Raw genomic sequence first — 12,558 nt, forward strand, 5'->3', positions numbered from 1 at the left:
TTGATTAAAGGCCAGAAACAGACGAAAAGGAACAGAAAGCAATGAGGAAATCTAGAGTAGAGAAAGATGAATTGTATTATACTTTCATAATTGGGAATCTATGTATAAAAAGAAAGTGAAGCCTTTATGAGAGGCTTGCTCTGATTGCTTCCCCCTAAGCCCCACAATATGTTGGGATGTGGGTCACAAGAAAAAAGTATTTTTTTAAAGTAGTTTTTTTTTTAAAATATGGAATGCTTCACGAATTTGCGTGTCATCCTTGCGCAGGGGCCATGCTAATCTTCTCTGTATCGTTCCAATTTTAGTATATGTGCTGCCGAAGCGAGAACTAAAGTAGTTTTTTAATTGAAAAATGTTTCATATTCTTGGTGTATAAAAAATGCTTTAACACTCCCAAAATAGGTGAAGGACGCTAGGAAGGTTAGATAAATGTAAGCTTTATGGTTCAAGTAGACTGAGGGAGGAGTGGCTTACAGTGAATAAACGCACTAGTAAAGGACCGTGGTTGTAAGCACATGAGAAACCATTTAAAAAGTGGCAGGGCGACTACATCTCGAGCAAGGGAAGACTAGGTCAGAATAAACTGTAACAGTTCAGAAATAGAGACAAAGGTACCTAATTGCTTTTATTTCTCTAAATCTTGATCGAATTTTATATAATGATTTCAAATTCTAGTTGCTGACAATATTAAGGTAAAATTAACTGTTTAATAAAAATCTTGAGTTTTGTTGTTGGCATGTTGCAAAGCCACCTTGAGTAGACAACTGCTTTCTTACAGTTAGCCCCACCTACAGAAGGCCTGTCTGTTTGGATCACAAAGCAATTACTAAAGTCAAACATTTGTAGCAGTAGATCTCAATTGTACGCAAAGTACCTAAAAGAGATAGCTTTTGGTTCTGTGAATTCAAAATTCTAAAAGAGGCACTAGGTCTCATACCATTCTATCTGACTTTTGCAATCTGGATGTGTGGCAGTAGCTGAGCTATATAGATCTGAACTAAAATTTCTTCACCTGACCATTCCCTTCTAAACTGTCTACTACATCCATCAGCCATAATGACCACTTTATCTATAAGTATCACTGCAGGGAAAGCTAAAAAAGGACAATCTCAGTGAGGAGGATAGTTGGGGTCATATGAGGAAGAAGATAATGAACAGCTAAAGTGTTAGCTGGCTTAAGTCCAGTTTTGCCCAGCTGGTTCTCCAGCCCCAGTAGGTTTCCTAACCTTCACAGATGTCACATAAACTACGTACAAAGACTAGTGCAAACATTCACACGCATGCATGTATAAGCACACCCACTCTTGCAACACAGACTACCTGAAAACATGGAGGCCATTGACACTGAGAGTCCGCTCTTTGACATGTGAGTCAGGTTAGATCCTTCGCTACCATCTGCATAATAATGATTATAAAAGGGGGCCCTTTAGTATTCAGACAGGAAGTAAATCAGGGAAAATGACAGTTCTATACCACACATTCCTGGAATCAGGACTTGACTTTGTTCCGAAAGCTGGAACTATGGTACTTTTAGGAACTTAAATCTATAGGCATACTCTACTGGTACTCTATAGGTATATAATTCACTGTAGTTGGTTCTCAACTGGAGGAAGATTTTGCCAGATTTTGTAACTAGCAATGTCTGGAGCCATTTTTGATTGTCATAGCTGTGGGAGAGGGTGATGTGCTATTGCCATCTAGTGGACGGAGGCCAGGATGATGCTAACATGCCACAATGCACAGGACAGCCTATCACAACAAAGAATTATGGGGCCTGGAGTCTGAGAAAACCTGCCTTAAGGTCTTTACCTTTAAGGATTTCTGTTTTCAACTGACTAGACAGTTGATTAAACATCTGTCCTAGGCCTACTGGTGTATTTCATGCCACCCTCAGGCAGGTTATTCCAAGTTTGGCTCCTTCCAATTTACACAGCTTCCCCTCGCTCTTTGTTTTGCTGCAAGGAACAGACTTATCCACACCCAGTGAAGCAGCATGTTTTAAATTTACTTTAACATTATCCTCATTAAATTCTGACTTTGATCCCCAGAGAGAGACTTTAATCCCCAGAGAGAGGGCCAACCTTTTTATTTTTTTTTCTAATTTGGAGATCAAGTCAGCCACAGACTATAGTATAATAAAAAATACATATATATTTGGTTTTTGGACCAGTTCCTGGCACAGAGCTCCTAAAATCCTTGTTATTTTTTCAGTGACAGGAATGTCTTTTGTTATCCATAATAAGCCCCTTTCTATTATATTTGAGTTTATGTTATTTAATAGGGGGACCCTTAGAGGGCATCCAGATACCTTGGATAGGCCAGGTTACCGGAAAAACTTTTAGTCCCAATCCCAATTCCCCAGGAGGGGAGAGGTCCTGAGATGAGGCCTAATCACCGATGGTCAATGATATAATCACTCGTGCACATGTTGAAACCTTGATAGAAACTCCCAATGAAGAGGTCTGGGAAAGCTTCCTCGTTGGTGACCAAACATACTAATGTACTAGGAAAGTGGCACACCCCGACTCCACAGGGACAGAGGTTCCTGTGGACACTTCTGGACCTTGCTCTATGTACCTATGTACATAAAAATGAGCATGTAACTGTTCATTTTTATCCTTTATAATAAACTGTAATTGTATGCACAGTGCTGTATTGTATTCTGTGAGTCATTCTAGCTAATTATTGAACTTGAGTAGGGAGTCATAGGGATCCCTGAATTTGTAGTTGGCTGGGGAGACCTGTGGGTAGCCTGATAACCACATTTGTGGCTGGCATCTAAGTGGGGATAGTCTCATGGGATTAAGGCCTTAAGCTGTGGGGTCAGGTCTGTGTTCCAGAAGTTAGTGTTAGAACTGAATCACAGGACACTCGGTTGGTGTCAAAGAAGTAGAGAATTGTTGGACAACCATACACAATTCAATAAACAATGAGTTTTAAGTGGCTGCTATTGTAATGGATAGAAATCAGATACACTAAGGGGAATACAGAAAGGCTTCCTGGACACCTGGAAAACTAGGCATAAAAACTGTATTTCTGAATGAGGAAAAAACCCAGCTGCCACACCTAGAGGCCTGTGCAGGTGAATGGGCACTCTACATTGGTGGAAACAAGAAGTCAGAGCCTCATGCAATAAAAAATCTATCTATTCATCATCATGTTACAATGGAGAATTACAGGTACAATCCATCCTCTAGAAGAAAAGCTATGTCCATGAACAGTTTTTTGGTTGGTTTGTCTGTCTGTTTGTTGGTTTGTTACACTGATAGGAACTTGAAGAAATCTATAATTTGCAGGAATTAATTAACCCATTAATTATGGGTTAACCTAATTTAACACAATTGCCTTCCCAGATTAGAACACCTCCCCTTCTCTAAACAGATGCTTACGACAGCAAGAACAACTATAAGAGTCTGCAATTCTGTTAAGCAACTTAGCACTAGTAAGACAGAAAAAGAAAGCTCTACTTTGTAAACTTTATTTTTCTTCCTCCCCCTGCCCAGTGACTCTTTCTGTCCTTTTCTCTTAGGATTATAATAAAGCTCCTTTTAAACATATTGAAACAATTGCAGTTGTGTTACGGTATACAAGAGAATAAGATCCTAATTTCATGTAGGTATGGGCCAGTCCTAGGCTCTTAGCAGGAGGAATCTGAGAAGCCAAGAGAAAGGTGCAAATGAGGAAGAATCAGCAGGGTGACTTCAACAGCCAATCCACTCCCCCTGGAACACTCCCTTTCTGTGTTTTTTTCTGTTTAAATTTTAAAGGGGTTTTGTTTTTTTATAAGAGAGGTTGTCCCTTACAATAGCCAACAACGTTCCCTAATGGACTATATTGAAGATCCCTACTTAGGGAAAGTTTCTCAGCCTATGACTTGAACTTCAAAGAGTAATGAAAGCTCCCTTGAAACGAAGTGTCACTTCCTACCTTGGATTTCAAACTCATCAACCTCATCTGCAGAGCCAGAGTCAGAGAACTGTGCAGAATCACGTGAACTGAACTGGGAGCTGCTGGACGTGACTCGAAAGCCTGTTAATAATAAGAAAAAGTCATGGAGGGAATAAACAGGACAGAAAAACATCTTCTACTTCTTCTGGGTTAACAACAAAAGGACCTGGTACAACTTCAACAAAGAAGTTAATAGAACCCTGGGAGTGATACTGGGGAAGTAGAAACTACTTCTTCTTGCTGGTTGATCCCCATTTTATTCATAAAATTTAGAAAATTTCATGTAAATAGAAGGTACTACTATTTGGAAAGTGAATCTGGGACCAATGGTCTTAGTTCTCTTCATGACAGAAACCCATTTTTTGGAAGGTATTTCTGAGGAAGGACACAGATAAACCCTGGGACTCTGGTCTGCTAGAAAAAAAAATAGGACAGAACTCTGACAGAAAGAGGAACCCTTGTCTTGGTTATAACACCTCAAAATTAAGACAGAAAAGAAAACCCAAGAAGCACAGAGTATTATCCAGGAGTCCTGAAGAAGCAGGAACAGAGGTGTTCACACATCACTCACTTCCATGCTCAGTCTCCTGGTACACGGGGAGTAGATTCCTGGTGCGGATCTGCTGGCGGCGAAGGCGGATCTTCTGCTTCAGTTCCTGGATCTCCCTGTCACTGTCTTCCCCCTCCTCTGCCTCCTCTTCTAGGCACTGGCTCATCATGTTGCACTTCATTAATTCAATGGCAGCTATCAAGGACTCGGAGATGCTGAAGTGGGCATTCTCCTAGTGGAAAGAAAGCATCAACAAAGTTGTTCAGCCAAGGGTTACACATATTGAATGCCTCACTGATCACAGTGTTGGAGATAAAGCTTCCAAAGAATATGGCTTTTATTCAAATCACCCAGGGGAAATATACACTTCTACTATACGGAAAGTTCACGGTCAGAAAAGGTGCTCTGCGCTCTCTCTGCTCTTATACCTGTTCATGTCTAGCCTTCCTGTCCTACTTTCTACATAAAAATATGACAGAGAAGAGATCCAGAATTTCATATCAGGGTCTTTCCTAAAGCCATACGCCTGTACACAAATTATTAGGGTAAATGCAATGTCTCAAGATAAAATGCTTTGTAAGCTATAAAGTTCTACAGGGATGTTATTTATTACAAACAAATCTGAATCTTAGAACAAAATATAGAAGTTGATTATGGAAACAGTTTTCCCCTAAGGTTCCAGGCTCAAGGAAACAATAATCATGGGGCTAAAATTCGATGCTTCTTTGTCTAAGGCAGCTTCTAAGGCATAATCAATAATATTTTTGAACTCAAGAAGCACAACTCCTTGAAGAATTCTCCAGAGATAGAATTTGCTGAGCTCATCCTTCCTGTGAACTTAACTTTACTGTAGTCTTTACTCATGTTACTGCTGTGTACCCCACAACCTCTTTAGGACAAGTGGCACTGCAGGTCCTCAGATGTCCTGACATGGGCTCTTCAGTAGCCCCTTAGATTCCTCACCTTTTCCAGGTCTGCACAGCTGCCAAAGTCTTGCTCAGACAGGTAGCTGATAAGGGACTGTCCTTCTGATGGTCTTCGGAACATGCCTTCACCTGAGCATAGGTACTGACCGCCCTCTATGGGAAAATGAAATATGGATATGAAAAACTCTGCTTCGAAAAGCAAATCTGTAACAGTCATGCTTCTTCAAGAAGTCAAATGTTTTTTCCACTAGTGATGGTCCCAACGTTTTTCCCAGGTAACAGGTTGGAAAAAAGATATCTACCTTGTAAAGGAATTTCTCAGAATTTTAGGATGTCAGGGCACTAAGCCTCTTGGTTAAAGGACGGAATAAATGGAGAGGACCTGGAGAAAATTCTTTTGCCACCTAAATTTGAGATGACATACTCACCCTCCTACCCCCCAAAAAAGAACAAAAAACCTGTGCCGAGAGTCAAACAAGGAAACAAATGGTTCCCTCATATGGATGATTTCCATGGAGAGCTTATCTTCCGGTCATTAAGCCCAGACACTCTGAGGCCTCTTTTCACCCTCTCAGAAAGCCACTCTATCGGGTTCAACAGACATTCACAGTGATAACACCCACAGCATAAGAGGGTGGGACCCCTAAGTCAGAGAGAAGCAAGAGAAATGGAGGGGCAGTGTGATTTCTAGCACAGGGGTTGAAAATGATGAAAGGGAGAGTGATTTTGTACCATGTGTACCCTCCAAAGAGCTAAGATGAGCCACATGGCTCAGAGCTCAGCAGGCACAAGAGGAAGAGCAAAGACACAATCGGGGCCCTGGCCTTCCCAGTCCTCACTTACCATACTCCATGTACAGGGAGCTGGGTGTGCTGACTTCACTGCTTTGGCCAGAGTAGGGCAAGTGGCCTCTCAACTTCGACTTATCACTGCAGGATTCTAGTGTCAGTGACCAGCAGGGAGAGAAAACACACATACAAAGTGAACACAGATGCATCCCCAGCTTTGGCTTTTTATCATTTAACTGCTCCCGTTCCCAATGCCCTCCCAAACAGGAGAGAGGAGGCACACCAACAGGGGACAGTCCAAGAATGCAGGGACACGTGGCGGGAAGGAGTGAGACGTCAGTCTATTCTAAGGGGAGAAGAGAAAAACATGACCCAGAATGAAACAACACAGAGGTGAAGAAGAATCAAATGAAAGTGGATTCATGAATTTAGTTCTCTGTTCTTCCATTTTCTTACCAGACGTTCAAGTAATATCAGCCAACTTCTACCCCCTTGACAAACCAATTTACAAAACTGTCTTCATGTGGTAAAACGAAGATAAACACATTGAAGTTTTTCTGATACCTTGACACTAGGTTTTAAACCAGTATCAGAAGGGTTCAACTCACTAAGGAAACACCAGAATATGGTTTCCCTTCAACCTGAAATGTAAATTTGTCATACCTACAAATATAACCCATTTCTGAAACGGCAGAACAGAAAACAAAATCCAGCAGTGTCCTTAAAAGAAGCATCAAGACTGTTCGAGAGAAGCCGAGGATGATGCCTTGTAACCAAAGGGCTGGAGGCCCGGCCTTACTGGAGAAGAGAAGGAGAGGTTTCAAAAAAAGGCTGGCAAGGTAGCAAGTGCATGTGTAGAAGTGTTCAAGGAACAATGGAAATTGGGAGTGGAGGAATAGCAGCAGGCAGAGCTCACAGGAATTGAGAAACTGAAATTCTCCAAAGGTAAATACAATTCCAGCATCACGGAAGGAAGAGCAGGCAGGAAAGCAGGTGGGTGCCTGAGAAATGAGCTGTATGCTCAGGGGGAATAAATGACTGAGCTGCATCCAACCCATTTCCCTGGTAGATGGTGCCAATGTGTCAGTTGCTCCTCTCACAAAACATGCTACTACATGGCGACAGATAACTTTGTGTTTTCCTTGGGCCTCAAAGATTTCTGTTAGTCTTGCCTCTGCTCCTCAGTACTGACCCGAAGGCAAACCAGCAGTCACCATGATGCCTTGTTAAAAAACCGTGACTTGGAAGGGATCTTTGAGGTCCCCAGTCAAACTCAGAGCACCACACAAACTCCAATAGTAGCACCCCAGTCCTTTACAGTGTGTAAAGCCCACTCAGTCTTGCTTACTGAGCTCACTACCTCCTGACTCTGCCCATTCAAAAGTCTAATTCTCAGACTTTTCTCATACTCACTGAAATCTGTCTTTTTAAAATTCCTCATCTCCTTAAGAGCAATGCTCCTTTAAACAATGGTCTCACAGACTTATTCCTCTTTAACCTTCTCTTTTCCAAGTTAACGTACCCAGTGACTTCACCCATTACCAGGAGAACATGGTTTTCAGTCCTCCCTCACCACTGTCTTGCAGACACATTCTAGGGTTAATATCTCCATGTGCTATGGTATACAATATTCAGGTGAACACCACTGTGAAAACCAAAGAAACAAACTAAGTCACTAGAAAAATCCTGTGCAATGGCTGGAATGAGGGGTGGGGAGAACCTAATGGGGGAAGGAAGACGGATAACAGAGAAAGGAAATAGGAGACTCTAGCAGAAGCAAAAAACATGCATCCACATCTAAGATCATAGACAGCAAAAAAAAAAAAAAAAGACATTCTGGTGTTAATTCAAGGAAAATACAAGTAATGCGTTCTAAGTTCTCAGTTTTAAGAAAAATTCTGCCACTGATTCATCATAAGGCCTTAGATAAATGGGAAGCCTCAGTTTCATCTTTGGACAAACAGGACTGACAAGTCTTGATTTTGCTACCCAGAGCAGTTGGGAGAGTGAATGAAGCATTTGAAAGTCGTGGGCAGAAAACATATTGTGCAACATATTGGTGCCATTTTCCAGACAGATACAAGCATCACAGCAGGACCAGACTGGCCAGACTTGATTTGACACCAGAATGGAAAAGGAGGTTCTGAACTAAGCACATGGGTCACAGAGGAGCAGCAGGAGGAGGTGGCACACAGAAGGGAGGAGGACGGCTCCCAAACCTGCAATAGGATCTTCAACTATAATGGTGATATTCCTGGGGCCTCCTGCTTGTAGACAGACAGGTGCAGAGGAGAATCCAGACAGAGGAAAGGAGAACAGAGAAAGTGAAAAAGAATCCTTTTTTTTTAGAGGAGGTGGGGATTTAACTCCCGAGAGGGAACCCTTGTGCTGAAGGAAGAATGACTTGTTCTAGAAGCCGTAGGTGACCCACACACCCTCAGACCCTTCTGCTTAGGTTTTCTCTGGCTCCCTTTTCCAAGGCAGGTTATCATGGTTTCTGGAATCCAGGAGGATTCAAGAATGAGGACAGGGAAATATTACGTGTTCAATGACCAGCGGCCTGACATATAGTAGACACCAGGCCTGCAGCAGGAAATGTGAATTGAGGCTCTCACTTAAGCACTCTTCACATCTGAAAAAGCGCTTGGGCAGACAGGCTTTGACTTCGAGTTTTGTTTTCCTAAGAGTTCCAACAAGCCAAACCACACTCGTAACAGGAAAACAGAGGCAAAGTTTGCCATTGAGAAGATTCAGATGAGGGCCTTAGCTCTCACCTTTCAATAAATTATGAAATCAATGGCAGCTCTACTTGTTAAAGGAAATCCTTTTTTGTTCTTCACTCTGTATGTTTTATTTCTCGGGCTTTCCCACACAGAACTGACTTTAAGCACAAAGGTCCATGTTATATTAGCTGTTACGGAGATTCTCTTACAAATGAAACCCAACCAAAGCCTGCCAGGCACCAATATTCCAGGAAAGATGAGGGCAGGAAGATGGCAAAAGCAATGAGACCCGCCTCCCTTGTGCGTACAGCACTCTCTGCTGCTAGCAGCCGCCGTTTGTGTGAGGGAGCTCTCCGTGGCCAAAGCATCCTTACCTGTCTTTCAGCCTGAATTAGTGATGCAGTCTGTCCTACCTACTTGTTTACTAGCTCACATCACCCTACAGTCACTATATCCCTAGTTTTAATAAGAAGACCTTAATATCACTTTGCCTCTCTCATATTCATAGTACCTGCTGACCGAACTTCTCAGAAACCACAGGAAGGGGAGGAATTAAATGAATTATCTTTAAAGCTCACTAGTACTTCCCCTCTGTCTCAAAGATACATTCAAAACTCGAACTGTGACAAGTCACACTATGTATGCTCTGATGCCAAAGAAACTAGTGAAAGAATCCAGAAAAGCATTTACTACTTAGCAGTGTATAAAGGAACAAACACAAATATTCTCAAAGATTTCTTGGTTATCTGTGTTACACTACAAACTTCCCTCTTTTGTTAGAAGCAGGATACCATCATGTCATCCAAAACATAACTTCTCTTTCTGCCATTGGCAGCCCCTTAAAAGTAAACTCTGCCTTCTAGCCTAAGAAAAATTCAGGAGGCCACCATTAACTCAGGGCCTGGTGGTTACCATTACCTGGGGCTCCTCTGGAGACAATGTTGGTATCCGAATGGGAGCGAATGTGGCTCTTCTTTGTTGCACTGGTGACAGTGAGTGTCTGGCCCTCCGAGAAGCTGGACCTGCGAAGGACACTGGACAGCTGGCTCTGCCCACCTCCCTTTTGGTCCACTAGGGAAGAAGCAGCAGAATCTGGCTTCTGGGAACTGCTAGAGGAGAACAAATTGGAGCTGCTGCTCTCTGTATGGCTGCTGTGACTCTGACAACTGGCAGTCCGGCCTCGAGAGTCCAGGTTGCCAATGGCCAAGTACTCTGGCCCCTCACTGACATCACTTGGGGAGTCATTCTGGCTGCTGACCCAGGATGATTCTATGGGGCTGGTCAGAGTGCTGGAGGTCATCTCATTTGGTGTTGAGGGGGAATCCCTGGCTAATGCAGAGACTGGAAGCACAGGGGCTTGGATGGTTTGATCTTCTGCTGGGGAGACATGTCCTGTATTTTCTTGAGATTTCCAGGAAGAGCCAGAGAGAGAAAAGGAAGTAGATCTTCTTTCTAGGATATAAAAAGAAAAGGAAGGAAAAGGTGAGCTGGAAACCTTTGGTATATATGAAGAGCTTCTCTACAACTAGAATCAAACTCCCTATCATTACTGGGTGATCAGAACACATGGTGTCACCTCAGAAAAGCTAAGTCATTTAAGGTGAGTAAAAAATTACTTAGAAACAGCTGAGCCAAGAAAATAAGCTCTTAAAACAGTGGCTTCATGGCTTATTAGTATGCATTCCTCATCTGTAAAATGAGCAATAATAACACCCACCTTATGGGACTGTTTTGAAGATCAACTGCTTCCAACACAGCCTGGCATATGGTAGGCATTCAATACATGTTAGCTACTATTATTGAAATGCCTTCTTGGCAATGCAGATTAGAAACCCAGGGGAATCTAAAAACACCTCTCTTTCCTCTGTTACATTAATGATTTTACTGAATTATCTTAGTTGCTGTATAACTTTTTAAGAAGTCCATTATTAAGACACGAAGCTTGACAAACTGCACCAACCCAAGGCTCTATCTCTACCTAGCCTGTGAGCACCCACCAAGTCTTCTTTCCAAGTTGGGGATACATGTCGTGACAACCCCTTCCTGTCCCCATACCTGGGCCATGGTTGGGTATGGACTGGTGAAGGTTAGAGAAGGACCCAAAGTAGGAATGCTGAGCAAAGCTGATCGGAGGGGTGCATGTGGAACCAGGCAGAGCTGTCAGGCTCTGGCTCTTTGTCACCAGCAGTGGGCTCTCATGCTTTCTGGCAAACTACAAAAAAAACATGTGTCAGAGTCAAGCATAGAGGTCCTCAGAGGGGTACTAAGCACCACAGAAACACTAGTAGAAGCTGACCTTTGGCAGCAGGCTTGGACTGCTGCGCAGATGGACTCAGAAGTCAGACTAACATTCAAATCCAGGCCCTATCACTTATAAGCTATTTGGTCCAAACTTGGGGTAAGTGACTTACCTATTCTATCCCTCAGTGGCCTCCTTTATAAAATAAGGTTAATGGCAACCTCCTAGAGTTGTGAGGATTAAATGCAATGATACATTAATTGTGCATAGCATCATGTCTGACACATCCATAGTATTCAATAGGTAGTAACCAAGAATAAAAACTTTAAAACCAGGAGAGATAGGGAATGTAATTCCATTCTAGCTGCGGTACTGCTTTAGTGATAGGATAAGTGAATCCGGGAGTTAATACTAATCAATATCAAGCGATAAAATTTTCTTTATTCTTCAAGGATGAAAATGATTCAGTATAATACTAGGCCATACTAGGTCTGACACTAGAAATCCTACTCCTGATTCAAAATCATTCCTTTTCTCCCCAGCCCTTTGCCAAACCAGCCCTTATAGAGGTGTTTACTCAAATTAAAGATTTTTAAAAGAATTAAAAAAAAATAGACACCTCCCTTTTCAAACAGACCTAAGCTTAGACTTTTGCCTTCAATAGGTACTTAACAGTACATCCCCTTCTTTTCCAAATTTTGTTGTTTTTTTTTGTTAATGAAAGCCTTTCTGGTGAGGTCTAGGAGGCCAGCACAAACACAGAGAATTCTTTGCCCCTTTTACCATAGATGCATCAATCTGGGCCAGGAGGCGGGGATTGTTCTGTTCCACTGCTTCTAGGCACTGGAGCATGGCCGTGACATGGGCATCACTTAGCAGGAAAGCAGTATCTGGGGAGAGAAAAGCTGTCACAGTGATGGAGCCCAATAGGGAGATCTTTGGCTTCCCTGTATGATCCTGGGAGAAGCAGCTCAGGAAAGAAGAAGGGGAAAAGGTTAACATGACTTGAGGAGAATTATGCCACTGTGGAAAGAAGGGGAGCCAGTAACAAATAAAGTACAATAAAGTACAGGAGAGGGGCCAGGACAATAGGCTTCAAAGTCAGAATGACCCGGATTTGAATCCTGGTTCTGGGTGGTTTTGGCCAAGTAACCTGACCTCCTTGAGCTCTACTTCCCTGATTGGAAAACAAGCATATCAATACCCAACTCTCAGGGCTATGTTAAAAGTACATGTATAGCCCTGGCTGGTGTGGCTCAGTGGATTGAGTGCCCGCCTGCAAACTGAAAAGTCGCTGGTTGGATTGCCAATCAGGGCACATGCCTGGGTTGCAGGCCAGGTCCCCAGCTGGGAGCATGTGAGAAGCAACTGATCCACATATCTC

The 12,558-nt window shown here is 42.7% G+C and overlaps 1 protein-coding gene and 1 non-coding gene across 6 annotated transcripts in view; both read right to left on the reverse strand.

The window, feature by feature from the left end:
- The window catches only part of RUBCN (rubicon autophagy regulator), a 65,634-nt gene that overhangs the window by 13,581 nt on the left and 39,495 nt on the right, over positions 1-12,558 (reverse strand). For 3 of the 5 annotated variants that reach the window (XM_053672916.1, XM_037131860.2, XM_037131859.2), the window contains exons 5-12: positions 11,958-12,064; positions 10,991-11,147; positions 9,854-10,387; positions 6,268-6,363; positions 5,462-5,577; positions 4,520-4,730; positions 3,928-4,029; positions 1,321-1,395 (exon numbers count right to left, since the gene is read on the reverse strand). In XM_053672916.1, the coding sequence (XP_053528891.1) occupies positions 1,321-1,395; positions 3,928-4,029; positions 4,520-4,730; positions 5,462-5,577; positions 6,268-6,363; positions 9,854-10,387; positions 10,991-11,147; positions 11,958-12,064 (1,398 nt within the window). The remainder of the gene's footprint in view (positions 1-1,320; positions 1,396-3,927; positions 4,030-4,519; positions 4,731-5,461; positions 5,578-6,267; positions 6,364-9,853; positions 10,388-10,990; positions 11,148-11,957; positions 12,065-12,558) is intronic. The other 2 variants (XM_037131862.2, XM_037131861.2) reach the window with 1 other exon arrangement.
- Positions 223-329, reverse strand: LOC119039717 (U6 spliceosomal RNA). The gene has a single exon (XR_005080677.2). It is a non-coding gene; the product is annotated as a U6 spliceosomal RNA (small nuclear RNA).

This window comes from Artibeus jamaicensis, unplaced genomic scaffold (assembly GCF_021234435.1).
Source record: "Artibeus jamaicensis isolate MK-2021 breed Jamaican fruit bat unplaced genomic scaffold, CSHL_Jam_final contig_793, whole genome shotgun sequence".
Lineage (NCBI taxonomy): Eukaryota > Metazoa > Chordata > Mammalia > Chiroptera > Phyllostomidae > Artibeus > Artibeus jamaicensis.